Source organism: Doryrhamphus excisus, chromosome 1, assembly GCF_030265055.1.
Source record: "Doryrhamphus excisus isolate RoL2022-K1 chromosome 1, RoL_Dexc_1.0, whole genome shotgun sequence".
Taxonomy (NCBI): Eukaryota; Metazoa; Chordata; class Actinopteri; order Syngnathiformes; family Syngnathidae; genus Doryrhamphus; species Doryrhamphus excisus.
Genome location: NC_080466.1, coordinates 6,791,882 through 6,806,407, shown reverse-complemented (window position 1 = coordinate 6,806,407; position 14,526 = coordinate 6,791,882). Strand labels below are relative to the sequence as shown.

Below are 14,526 nucleotides of genomic sequence, written 5' to 3'. Positions count from 1 at the left end.
CAAGAAGCAGAGACGACAGGGAGAGACAATGTATTGAAAGACAGGAGTGAAGAAAAGGCTGCTGAGAAAAATGGGATCTAGGCGGGGGAGGATGTTGGATGGAGAGAAAGAGGACGGGAGGCAGGGAGACGGAGTGAAAGCAGGGACAGACAGAAGCGAAACAATTCATTTTCGCTGACAGTCAGCAATGAGATCCATAAGCGAACAGCTAAATATAACTCAAGAGATTCAACATGCAGGAGTGAGAGAGAGAGAGAGAGAGAGAGAGAGAGAGAGAGGGCGAGGATGCTTTGCACAAAGGATGGAAAGGAGAAAATATGGACTCGAGACTCACAGTGAGCATACTCATGGATAGGGCTAATTAAAGTGTCAGATAATAACTCAGAGCATTAGCACAAGTGAAAGTGAAGCTCCAAGATGTGTTACACTCATAAATTCCTAAGGTGAACACATTAAAGAATTTACATTGGCCGTAATGTATTGCCGCACATTTCATAGTCTCTCTGCAGCAAACATATCAATATGTGATACAACAGCAGCCTTGCAGTCCAATAAAGTAATAAAGCCGAGACAGGTTTATCTTGCGCTAGGCTGGGATTATGTGACCATGAATAATAGGCTGCGAGGTCTGGGAGCTTACATTACCTCGAGTCTGGAGCTGCGGGGCTCACTCCAGGGACTACGGCTGTGTCTTCTAATGGGACTTTTAAGAAGGTTTTGTCTGGGACTGGACCTGAACCCACGGTTTTGCACTGGACTGAAGTGGAGGAGGGTTTGACTGGACTGGGGGATCTGGCCAACAATGGTTCTGGGGATGGAGGAAACGGGATGGGGGAGGAAGGCTCGTCTTCTGGGATGGAGGCCAGCGGGGGCAAACACAGGCGGCTACGATGGTCATCCACACGATGTGCTGGTACATAGGTTATACTAAGGGTTGGGGGGGGGGGAATGAAAACATTGAAAACATTGTACTCACAAAAACACATGCATTACTCACATTGGAATAGAAATTGGATATGCTTTAGATTAGTCACTGCACAGCTTGTATAGCAGTATAGATTTACTATTTGACATAAATAAGTCAACACAGCCAACTAAAATACGAGTAGTCATAAACCAGTAGTTCTTAACCTATTTTTAAATGACATTTTAAGTATGAGCACTTTAAGTTGGAAATTCAAATACATCAAACAACATTGGCACTACCTACCATGGAGATGTCCGTGTGGCTTGAAGAGACGCAATGTATTAATGACAACATGTGTTAAGCAAGAACTTATTAAATTGTGGTGTTTAAATTGTGGTGATTAATTTTGCCTATTGATTACAATGGAAGCTTCCCCCATCCCAGAATACAAGCGGTAGAGACAATTCCCGAAAATGTGACACATCATTAATTGAAAATTCATTTTCTCTTTTGGCGATTTCAGGCCATATCAAACTCTAAAAATCACCTTACGATGTGTACCACATGTTATTATTGTGACTCATGTTGACTTATTTTGTTTTTGCACTAATCAATGTTATGTTGCAAACCAAGCAGGGCAGATATTCAAGCCTTTTGTGTCTGGCTTTACAAAAAAAAAAAAACATTCATTGAGATCTCATCCCTCTTACTATGTACAACAAACACACTAAATTGCAAAAAGCAACGCACAAAACGACTAGGAAATGCTTTACATGTCTTATTTTGAAACCCTGCAGCCATCCAAGTGTCCTTTCATTTAACATGAGTGTGAAGGACATCATTAAAAACGCCCTCTCACTTTCCTTCCTGTTGCCAGTGGACATGCTGTTTGAATCGGCTGAACGGGCCAATTTCCCGGTTCCACTTCATGACAGCAGATTGAATGTGTGGCTACTAAACTGTTGTGGCTGAGCCATGTGGACCGTCTGGCTTGTCTCAGCAGAGGCACTTTTTATAGTGACATGCCCTCACCTCTTCAAGTCTGTCTTCTATCGAGATGCTTTTGTCTGCAGTTCAGTCAGCAGGAGGCAGTGTGAGCATTTGTATGCAGGCATATGTGTGTTAAACTTGCGTGCATCTATGGGCAACTCTTTAAAACGTTCCTTTAGTCAGAAGCGTAGTTTTCCAAGGTGAGATGAGGAATGAATTATTCAGAGATATTTCCCATAGCTGGAAAAAAAGGTGTTTTGGGAGGTTAGACCATTGAAAGGCTGTGCATGGGTGAGTGTGTGTACAAGCAAGTATGAGCAGGTAAAAGTGAATGAGTGGGTGTTTTGCAGAGCAGCAGTGTGACGGAGGTGAGGGCCATCTTCAATCAGCATAATGACAACTGCCAGTGCTAGAAATAATTAGTAAGTGCTCTTGAAAATGTCCAGCAAACTCAATTTGATTGTTGTGGCAGGCTTGAAAAGAAATACGTAACATGGACCTTTTTTTTAGTTACATTATATGGGCGATATATCAATGTCTACATATAGTAGCATACTATAATAGCTATGAACATATTTAAATCAACTTTCAGTATGAAGCAGTTCTGCACCAATGTAAAGGTGCAGGTAGGATTTTTAATGGTTTAATGGTTTTGTTAAACCATTATCATGCCAATGAGAATTCAGCTCAGTGAAAAGCTCAAATATTAATGCAACTTTTTCGTGATATCACTACAGAAGGACACCAGTGATGGCACAGAGCAAAAATTCTGACAATAACTATAGAATCGGAACTTTAATTTGGGTGAAGAGTTTTGCTTTATTCTATATGCATTTAATTTTGCTATGGACTAGTTCTATTTTACAACAGTTAGTGAGAACTGAGCATAAAGCTTATTATTTTCACCTTGTTAAAACCCATGTAATCAAACTCTTAATTGACCAGTATATACAGTATATGGCCATTTTATTGTGACCAAACATACTGTATTTCGCAGCAATTCAACATACCTACTGTATAGGTTTATCAACCCTACCATAGCTGAATAAGATGGCCAAGTCTTGTATAGTACTTAATATTATTGGATTGTAAAGTCAACCAATCAACACACTTCACAGTGTCCTGCTCCACCCTGATGGGGGTGTACCACTAGGGTTGGTACATTAAAAGAAAGGTGCCAGAATATGGTGCAAAAAAAGATTTTGGACCTTTTGGAAACATTTGATTCATGGAAATGTGGAAAATTGTTTGAAATATACTGAAATATAATGTCATGTCAGACAGTGACTGGCGCCTCACCTGACCTCTGGCCCAATGACAGACTGTCTACGTAGCATTGACCTGGCCATGGTGTTGGTCAGATTGGACGTAGACTCATTGTTGATTGCCAAGATAGCATCACCCACCCCAAGTCTGCCATCCTGACTGACAGAGCCCCCAGGGGCCACGCTGCGCACCAGCATGCCTGAGCCGTCCTTGATAGCGCTCACCGACATCCCTGCCAATATGCATGCACACACACACAGCCACACACACACACATACAAACACCCAGGTGAGTGGAGGGTTGGCTAAGGCTGCTTTGAAAACATGCCAAACAAACAGACAGACAGTTGCCCAAACAGACACCTGACAGTGGCATAATCAGCATAATCGAGAAAGACACTAGGCAGATTAGCACACAAACATGGGGACACATGCTTGACATTCACACAGCATCACCCCTCACACTGGTACACACACACACGGGGTTCATAGGTCACAGGTGAGCAGAGGGGTAACACATGCTCGTTTCCACAAACACTTGTGTGCTATAGGCTGATTACAGAAGTGGGTAAATCTCTCTCTCTCTCTCTCACACACACACACGGACACACAAACACAGCTGTCTAATGTAAGACACATCCACCACACTATGGTCGTACATAATTTGAAGCTGGTCAAAGAAATGGACCAAATATTTATTTTTGATCAAATAAATATTTTATTATATATATTTTTTAATATTGCATTCAAATTACAATACAATCATAGTGCATGGAAATTACAATCAACAACCAGTAAAGCGGACAGAACAAAACAGATTGCAAACATGAAAAATGAAAGACTCAGTGATAAATGAGTTGAAATGCTACGACACAAATTGTATAATTCTGCAAATAAATACCGTTGTTACTATTGCTAAAAAAAAGAACGCTTATAGACTTATTTTTTAAAGAGCAAGGCAAAACAAAGCAAATTAAAATCCACCAAAGCATTAATTTTAACCATCTGCTCAAAGCAACCATATAATAACCAAACATAAATGTCTCATCTCCAACATTCAAACACAGACATTGCTAAATAATTTCAATGGCACCACATACATCACAAAAAAGTACTATATTGTAGTATTATAGGAGCCACCATACTGAAGCCATGCAATTTTATAAAGATTACATTTACATGTATTATTTATAAAGACACATTGAGCTTTACATACGTACATAGTATGTATAGTGGAACCACTAAAGCTGGTTGCCCTGGTAGTCATTTTGCATACAGAAAAAAGTACTGGGTGGACAAGATCTCCAAATATCGCATGAGACAACAAGCAGTGGCGCTCAAATGATTTGGCTGATTCCACCACAGAAGGGTACCAGTGATGAAATATGATGATGACCATAGAACAGAAAATGGTGTTTATAATGACATTTGAAAGCGCTAAATGCTGTCCAGGCTGCTCAGTACAAGTGCAGTTTTGGAAAAGACTCCCCCTGCGCCATGCATTTTAAAGCGTGAGTACACAATTTTACTCTTAACATGGTTAACTTGTTTTTTACATGCATATGATTGACATGCATATTAATTTGTTACAGGATTACTTATGATATTGACTTTTTGATGATGACAGTTTGACAACAGACTAGATTAATTCTATTTCCATTATTTGACAAATTTGACACAATCAGAGGACAACTAGCCTTCTGCATTCAGATTGTCTATGACATTAGAGATTCCACTAAAACGCCAAACTTGCAGTAACATAATATCTGTGACCAGAACATTCTATGGTGCCGTTATTTTGGTGGGGAGTTTATCTGCGCCATGACAATACTAAAAATATACTGAACTTGCTTGTGCATCAGGACAACATCCTCTCAACCATGCAAAAACAGATATATTAACATTAAAACTAATATTGCTCTCTTCCATCTGTGGTTTAATATTGCTTCTTCATATCGTGTAATATTACTTTGAATGCGCTGGTCTCGTGCGAATATATACAAACACAAACACGAGCACAGTGCAGTGGATAATGTCCTCTCTGATATGACAACTGAATAATTTCACCATTCCTCTTCAGGGTGGTCATCATCACCACCACCACCTATTATGGCCATTATTGCCATGCCTGCGATGTACACACACCAAGACACCATCACCATGAGTAAGACAGAGGACATACCAAGGCTACGGTTGCCCCGGACAACAGTGATTGTCTTCTCAAAGTTTGTGCGAGGGGGTAGGGGAGGGGCTGGCTGCGTGTCGTTGTCATCCATGGTGCCAAAACGCTGATGCGGCTGGATTTCCTGAATGGGTCGAACACAAAGAGCGTATAAATGAATCACCAAACTGATTAAAAATAAACAAAAAAGTCTGTGCCAAGACATCACCGACTTGCAGTGAAGTACTGTAATTGTAACTGTCCCGCTCATGGGCTAAAAATAATTGTTGGATTAATTATTAGATTTGCATTATTTTTTATGTGAAAAATGTATTCGGTTAGCATCCATTTTGGTCGGACCTTCTAGAACAAATTAACAACGCTAACCAAGGTTCCACTGTATTTGTTCTTTTAACTATTGGTAACATAGGCTAGCTGGTGGTGGTGTTCTTACATCTTTTGGTTGGAAAAATGTAACTTTTATCCAGTCCCTTTAATCCCCGTATGAGAATTGCACCCTAGAGAGGGCTTACAAGGGATGTCGAAGGATTCTTTCTCTAGCTTTCCTGCCTGGTCAGGAATTATCAAGGTCTAAAGAGAACCAACGGCATAGAAAATAGAGCAAGCATTGAGCTGTTCCTATGGATAAACATTCTAGCTTTTAGAGCTCCACTCCTACAATACCAGCATCAGAAGCACTGGAAACCTGGCATGACACCAAAAAAATAATTTAGAAAGTAATAACTTTACTGGGCGCAGACCTAGGGAGCGCTTCCAGGATGCAGCACACCAACAAAGGTAGACTACTCAGGTCCCGGTGGAGACTTCCATCAAGAGAAAGGTTCAGTGAGGAGAAGTTTTTGAACCTTCACAGAGAGCAGAGGCAGCACTAAAGTTCTGATACTACCTTTGCAACATCTTTGATGAGAAACCTCACTGCTCACTGCGTGTGCAGTGAGCTACATGTGAGACAAGGGTAGATCATGTTCTCGTGCTGCACCAGGTGCCATCAGCGTGTACACTATTACAGCAAGAGACAATTGCGGGCAATTAAGTAAAGTCCTGCATAAAAGGCTGCTACAACAGAGACACAAGTCTTTCACATGGAGCACTTTCTCCACACCTGACCCAATGATAGCGACACAGCTCCTCTGAGCTTGCTCTATAGAACAGACCTTACGATCTGATTACTGTAAAGAAGGTGTGCATGGTAATTTGGACTGCTCATGGATCACACACCCTTAACGGTCACAGCAATAGGTACAGAGAGCAACATTTAGTTTTAAGGTTAATGTGCTTGTAGTTTGTAGTACCTGTAACGTGCAATTCTTCATCAGTATACTGGGAGACAAGAGACAAGACAATACACAAGATTGGGTCCACGAGATGGACCTTTACTCTTAAGAAAAATATCAAACAATATTTGATGATATTTTGTCATAATTTAATTTCTACTGCGTTACACTCTTCAGCACTATATGTGTATGCTACCGGCCCCTGACTCACAAAGTGACTTTATGACTGACAAAAGGGCTCACTCAAATTCATACACCAAGGTGCTGAAACCAATGCACAGAGTGAACTCTCATCCTGCCTGTTTGTAGGTGGAAGACTAGGAAAACAGTCTGCCACATGGCAATAAATTGAGGACTGTGATTGGCTGGCGACCAGTCCAGGGTGTAACCCGCCTCTCGCCCCGAAAATAGCTGGGATAGGCTCCAGCACGCCCGGACCCTTGTGAGGATAAGCGGTAGAAAATGAATGAATGAATGAATGAATAAATTAAGATCTCTCTTAGTGGCATACTATTATATGCCACTGCTACTAATTATCCCGAAGGACATTTTTTGATACAAGTCTTGCATTACTTCTCATTGCACAGTGCAGTGACTGCAGCATTTATAAAATATATAGCATTGCATATAAGGTGTTTTGCATGTATAATATAAGCATATTAGGCGCTATTTTTACTGAGCAGTCAGTGTCTTAGAACATACCGTGTTGTTGTAATATGGCCGGATGATGTTGTTGTCGCCCAAGTTGCAAGGGCCAGCCTCGGCTGCCTCAGCTAGCAGGCTGACCTGAGTGTGGCTCTCGTTGTCATCGCAGGACGCTCGCGTGCTCCTCTCTGAGATGGGAGTCAAGCCACCGCAAAGTTCCAGCTGACAACACACAAAATCCCAATGTAGAATTCACAATCTTGTTAAAAAATCTATAAATTCCTCAGGCTAAAAGTGACAGAATTATACAGCAAGAGGCAAGTAGGGTGAAGAAGGTGGCAGTAAATTAGACACCCATCGCTCCTCCTCCTCTTTTTTGCCTCTCCATTTCTAGTGTGTGGCCTATGAGCGGCATTAAATATTCAGATGGCCTGTAACTGGACCCCGCACTCCTTGTTTCTAGGCCACAGTCCACAACAAAAGAGTATTCTCGAGAGTGCACTTATTAAAGTAATTGGTTTACCTCTGATAATTAAAAATAATAAGAAGAATTTGAATGTACAGTAACAAGTATGTTATTCATGATATCCCGAAGCTGACTGTGATGTGATGTGATGTGAAGACATCACTGAATTTCCATGTCACTTACACTTTTTCACTGCACCATAACACTGCATATAGACACTGTGAGAGTGTCACAAAACGTGACAAAAAGGTTTGTATTACAGTGAATACGTTGATAGTCTGGTAGCCTTGAGACTAAGCATTGTTAGCATCTGGCCTATATCCTCTTTAAATATACATAAAATAGATCTTTCTCAACATACCGGCAGTGGTTTGGCAACACCAATGTGCACAGGGCCGTAACCAGTTGACTTCAGCACATGCACAGCGTAATCCAGACTGGAGCCTTCCAAATCGGTCTCATTGACAAACATGAGTCTATCTCCAGGGAGCAGGCGGCCATCTCGGTCAGCAACACCTCCTGGTACCAAGGAGCGAATGACCAGAACTGTTTTGGTGGCATCCTCCGGATCCTGCAAGACATAGAATAGAATAAAATAGGCTTCATTGTCATTGCACAGTTGTGCAGTTTACTGTACTGTATATGTATATGCATATGTATATGGATGACACACTCACATACAAGCTACAGTATGCATGAAGGATTTACAAACAGGAGGCCTAGGTTTTTATTTACAATTTAAGGCACCTGATCTCCGGGATTTCTTCGACTTTGGCTTTTTTTTCCAAGAAGAATTTAAATTTATTTGTAATTATCTGTGAGAGCTGGGTTGTTTTGATTATGACATTTTTAAATTCTTAACTGTGCAACTGTGGTTTCATTAAAAAGTTTTAGCCCATTTTTGCAGATGAGCTCTCTTTTGGAGTTTCACATACACGAGCTTGCCTTTTCTTATTACCTTCACAGAAGCCACCGTGATGTTCTAAGACTACAGCTTATTCGTGTCTGATCTATTTTTAGAAAGGCTCAGGGGCATGTCTATTACCTGGTAGTCCAGGATACTGAAGCCCAATCCCGTCTCGCCTTTCTCCAGCTCTACCACCTGCGCCTCTCTCTCCCACATGGCCAAAGGAGGCGACATAGGGGGCACACCACGCTTTGTGATGTCCTCCGCTGTAGGACAGGGAATAACACAGCCCTGGTCCAACTGGGACAACACAAGGAGAACATACACATTATCCCGCAGTCGTAAAAAGGATGAAAAGCAAAGCCCTTCATTGTCATCCTTCCCTACCACACATCTACCCGTTCAGATATTTCACCTTGTCATTGAACTCAGCCAGCAGCTCTTTTAGGGTGAGCTGGGCTTCATCCTCCTCTTCCTCGTCACTGTCAGGAATGGCAGGGGGTAGAATACGAGAGCACACCAGGTAAACAAACATAGGCAGCTCCTTTAGGATGTTGACCACTTCTTTGTGTGTCTCTCCAATGAGTGGGATCCCATTCACCTGAAAAAGAAGATATACTCAGTGTGTCATATTAAGGACACATTTAAAAAAAACAAGCAGTAGAAAATGGATGGATGGACTCCCATTTCGTTATTTCATTATTTCATGATTAATTGGAAAACTTACCTATTGCTGAAACCTTTTTAATACGTTGTTTCACCTGATCTTTTGCATAATCTTTCTGGAAATACTAGCTGGACGTAATAGATGAACTGTGTGTCACAGACTACAGTGTCTCCTTTCAGAAAGCAAGTACACAGGCACATTGTGGGCCTGATTTTAGAAATGGAGAGGAGAATCAGCTTTGCCATGGTGAAATTGTGAGGCACAGATCAAAGTGTTGCACTGTGACACAGATTTGGACTAAAGGAGGACAGTAGAGTTCCGCGCCAATCTCTTACAGCTTTGGATACAAGGAATTGTTCATGGAACACTTTTTGCAGCGATCGATAGGCATGGGTTGATGAACTTACACAATGCAGCAGTGCAAACTCTACCCTCTTAAAGGAAAAATGCACTTTTTAAAATCTTGCCCATCCTGCAGCACAGTGCTATAGTGGTTAGCATGTTGGCCATACAGTCAGGAGTTTAGAAAGATCTGGGTTAGAATCTCCGCTTGGCCATCTCTGTGTGGCGTGTTGAATGTTCTCCCTGTGTGTGGGTTTTCTCTGGTTACTCCGGTTTCCTCCCACATTCCAAAAATACGTTAAGTTAATTGGCAACTCCAAATTGTCCATAGGTATGAATGTGAGTGTGAATGGTTGTTTGTCTATATGCGCCCTGGCGACCAGTCCAGGATGTACCCCACCTCTCGCCCAAAGTCAGCTGGGATAGGCTTCAGCATATCCCCGTGACTCTAGTGAGGATAAGCGGTATAGGAAATGGATGGAGTTTAGAGAAGTTAAAGCGAGGAGTAGCATTCGTTTCTATGTTGCTATGTGAAATCACTGTGCGGAGGAAGGAAGCACTGGTCATGCTTATAAGGACAAAAATGCAGAAATATACTGTAATCACTACGTTATCATGAATGTCAAACTCAAACCATGGAGGGTCGAGACCCTGTAGGTTTTCTTTCTATCCAGTCAGCATAGCAGGTCATTTTAATGATCAACACCACCTTCGATTTGAGGGAAAGAGCTCATCAATTAAACCACCTGCTAGAGAAAGTGGTTTGGAGAGAAAACCTGCAGTGCTTCGGCCCTCCATTGACACATGTGCACTAAGGCAATAAAGTCAACTACTACCAGTCACGCTACTTTGGTCAAACACACCATCAAAAGAAACCGAAAAGTTAAGCATTACTGATATTTATGTGTGCGTTTCTTACCTCTAGTATTTGATCTCCAGTTATGATTTTGCCACTTTGCCCAACAGGACCCTCAGGTAAAACGGAGCACAGGTAATGATGACCGGCCCGAGCCTCTAGACTGATGCCCAGACCACTTGTCTCACTGAAACGCTCCAGTTGACAAACCTAATGTATGCATAGTGGAGATGTAAACATTCCCACATTCAAACTGTGCATGTTTGTAACATTACTTGGCATCTGAACATGGGCAGAAATTGTATCTCACTATTCAGTTTTGATGGTTATGACATTTCGACATGTTTTACTTTTTTGAGGCTCATTGTTGTTGCTTTTCAGTATACTGCTTGAGGTGATGAAACAATAGTCCCACAGTAGGTAATCAAATGTTTTGCAGATTAAATTCTATTGTAGTAGCAAGGAGCAAGTATAAACACCCAAATACGCAACATCATAAAATATGACTTAGTGTAGTATGGCAAAAACAAACTTGGGTGGGATAATATTTGCACAAATCACCTGCATTTACTCATATAGTACTGATCAAATGAAAACAACACCGATGCACACCATAACAATATTAACATCTTTACATAAGGACATACTATAACTTCATATCTTGGTCCAACTGCATGCTGCCACCTCATCCTTAGGTCTTTTTCCTCTGCTGGTGTCAGTTTCACTCCTGTGATCACAAGACACATTTAGCACAATTAATTAACTAAAGGACACACATCATAATCAGGTTTTCAGAACAGACACTATAACTGTCTTTGTGGCAATGCAAGATGTCCACAGACATGAAAGACCCTCAAGTGCTGTATCACACCCACCATCCGATTTCTTGGCAAGCAAATATTTTATCTTTAATGCATGACAGCAATCAAGGCTTATTTAACAGAGCTCCCCAATCAAGCCAAAAGATCAGTGTCTAAATAAAACCATGTATGCAGGCAGGCTGGCTGAGAGGCAAAATCATCTGGAAGGAGCTGAATGAGTTGGATAAACACATGATTGCACAACACTATAAATAGACTTTCATCAAAGAGCACGCTTCGCCGCTACATTGCTTTTCCCTGAGCCTACTTAAGAGTATCAGAGCGAGTCTCATCATCCACTTCCAGACTGCAGTGTAGCAGAGCTAAAGAGGAGTTTACCGTTTCTGGAATCATGGCGGGGTCTTCTGTTGGCGTATGCTGCACGACGAGAAATTTCACGCAGCGAACATATTCCTGAGAGGAGAGGAGGCATGAAATACATAACGGTGCACACTAAATATACAGTTGAGGTCCAGTAGAATTGTTTGAAAATATTTGTCTGATGGTGTGTGCCAAAACAGAGCATTATTATCTTGGTAAAGGTTCTATGTATAGTGTTTGTTCATCAGCTAAAAAAGAAGCCCCAGATACTTTTCTACCTGTCTCATGGATCTTGTTCAGGCCCACTCTGTAGGGATTGCCCTCGTGGAAGCTATGCGAGTGTCGGAGGGGATGTAGGGGAGGTACTGGGGGCAAGATATGACTCAGACGGACGGCCTTCCTCAGGAGTCTCAGTCTGACCACAGGGCCTGTCCTCCTCAGCACCTCCATTGCACGCTGCTCACTGCAGCCCTGCAGGCTCACCCCATCCACCTGGGTGAAGGATGACCACACAAGTGACAAAACAGATGAAGCACTGAAATGCTACAAAATGTTGCACTAAAAAGTTCAAAGAGGCAACAAAGTAACCTTAGTTTTATTTTCACACCAAGGTAGTTTGTTAAGTGGTATGAGACTGTAAAAAGTTTGGGAACCACAACTCTAAGCCCTATAGCAATTTAAGCCTCACAAGACTGAGACACACAGATGTCAAAACATCATGTGGTGAAGCACTCCTCTCAAGCTGGCTTACAGTATGTACTGCAATGAACCGCCAGCAGATCTCTTTAAGGCTTTAGCTTAACCATACTGCTGCTACCCCAGTTGTAATAAAGACCAACCTGATTTTGTGACATTGTGCGAACCGAGCTACGGCTCTACCAGGACGTCAAACTAAACAAGCTGACTTGGTCTTGGATGCTAGTCAAATGTGGGACCAAATGCCAGGAGAACTATTTGTTTGCGTTTGAATATTTATTTTTGTTCTTTGTTCCCAGTCCTTTCCTGTCTCTTCTCTGTGTATGCAAAAAGCACTTTAGGGTAGCTTGCGGTACAAAATGTGCTCGACAAATAGATCTCGAGAAGCAACATGCAAGAAGATGTAGGCTAACAATGCTATGCTATAGTCCGTCTTTTTAAAAATTATACTAATTATTATATTAATTAGCAATTTGAAAGTGGGTGAGTGTAATAAGGGTTAATTCCTTATTACACTTGGATTGTATGAAAACCATTCCTTTATTCCTTAGGAAAAAATTGTTAACTTTAGAAGGTTCGAGTGCAGATGAAATTATTTGATTTTGTTTTACTACTTACAGATAATATGACATCGCCAATATGGATTTGTCCATCTTGGTCAACACTACTGCCTTTCACAATGCTCTTCACTGTCACACCAGCACTGTATACTGAAGAGGAAAGGAACAAGCTCAACACAACACCTCATATTTTTAGCTGTGCTCATTTTCTCGAGTAGCTATTAATATTACCTGAGTTTAGGTCGCCTATGTAGCTGGAGATAGTGAATCCAAGCCCCCTGCTGTTTTTAGTGAACTGCACACTGTACTCATAGTCATCAATCGAGTTACTGGGCTGCACAGAAAGAGAAAGACAATATTGTTTACATTGATGTGTAAGTGTATTAGTAACAATTTGCTAATTTTCAAAGTGATTTGACAATATGTTGAAATGAATTCAACTATTTAGGTTGGCGTTGTTAACACACATTGCCATCAAGTGACTCCTGGTTGAGGACAGGAGACGACAGGTTGTCCTTGGTGATATCCCTGGCAATGAGTAGTTTCACCTTGCTACCAGCGTTCCGCAGCACCTAGTCCAAGTGCAAAGACAAGAAATAAATACTTTCTAGATAAATAATGAGAAAACAATAATTTGGCTTTGTAATGAGTAAAGTATCTATCTAATCTAATTTACGAGAAAAAAAAAACATATCTTAACAAAAGTAGAACTCACCTGCGCCACCTGCTCGCTGTTCATACCAGCCAAATCTGTGTCACCAATGCGTAAGATTTGATCTCCACTGCGCAGACGTTTATCCTGGGGTGACAACATTTAATCAGAACACATTTTTCTGTAATGAATTCATTAAAGGTGAGACATTGAACTTGGTTTCTCATGAACATTAAACAGGAAAACATCTGTATTCAAAGAGAAGCAGGAGGCAGCAAATGTGAGCTTAAATTAGAAACAAACATCATACCAAACTCCATTTAAACCTGAAATTAACATTTGTCAGGTGTTCATTGATGAGTGTTAGAGGGTTTTTCATTTTTTCAACGGGCTGAGTGGAACATTTGTTCGCGCTTGAATGTAAAAGTCACCATTTATCTGCCTTTTTCAGGGTGGATGCTCTCTATAAACAGCACCAGCAGGGCATGGGTGGAATGAAGTTGATCCTGCAATTTTCAGATATGCAACTTTGAGGTAGTATCAGAAGCTGGAAAATGTCTCTTTAACCTTGGTTGTTATCATTAAACCATTCCAAAAAGTCAGAGAAAAAAAAACGAAACATCCAAAACCACAATACATTTTTCTCATAAGAAATTATGTAAATACAATTCATCCATTCCAGACACCCAAAAATATTAACACAAAACAATAACAAAAAGAACCACCATCCATTCTTCCTAGGCACTGACTCACCAATGCTTGTATGCTATGTTTGGGCACAGTTTGGTCATACGATAAGATAATTAGCAGGATTCCCTATTTATAATGCAAATATTTTCAAAGTCACATAAAAAACCTAAATTTGTTTTTGTTTTTTTTAAACATTATTAGAGCCCTCTAGACGTCAACTAACATCCCTATAGTCATCTTTACACT

The 14,526-nt window shown here is 41.1% G+C and overlaps 1 protein-coding gene across 6 annotated transcripts in view; it reads right to left on the bottom strand.

Moving 5' to 3' along the window:
• si:dkey-92j12.5 (multiple PDZ domain protein) overlaps positions 1-14,526 on the bottom strand; it is a 43,563-nt gene that overhangs the window by 22,570 nt on the left and 6,467 nt on the right. For 5 of the 6 annotated variants that reach the window (XM_058085563.1, XM_058085573.1, XM_058085583.1 and 2 more), the window contains 15 exons: positions 13,654-13,737; positions 13,406-13,510; positions 13,170-13,272; positions 12,997-13,088; positions 11,961-12,174; positions 11,701-11,775; positions 11,149-11,228; positions 10,565-10,711; positions 9,052-9,237; positions 8,775-8,936; positions 8,091-8,300; positions 7,321-7,485; positions 5,345-5,468; positions 3,197-3,395; positions 646-927 (listed from right to left, as the gene is read on the bottom strand). In XM_058085563.1, the coding sequence (XP_057941546.1) occupies positions 646-927; positions 3,197-3,395; positions 5,345-5,468; positions 7,321-7,485; positions 8,091-8,300; positions 8,775-8,936; positions 9,052-9,237; positions 10,565-10,711; positions 11,149-11,228; positions 11,701-11,775; positions 11,961-12,174; positions 12,997-13,088; positions 13,170-13,272; positions 13,406-13,510; positions 13,654-13,737 (2,228 nt within the window). The remainder of the gene's footprint in view (positions 1-645; positions 928-3,196; positions 3,396-5,344; positions 5,469-7,320; positions 7,486-8,090; positions 8,301-8,774; positions 8,937-9,051; positions 9,238-10,564; positions 10,712-11,148; positions 11,229-11,700; positions 11,776-11,960; positions 12,175-12,996; positions 13,089-13,169; positions 13,273-13,405; positions 13,511-13,653; positions 13,738-14,526) is intronic. The other variant, XM_058085593.1, reaches the window with a different exon arrangement.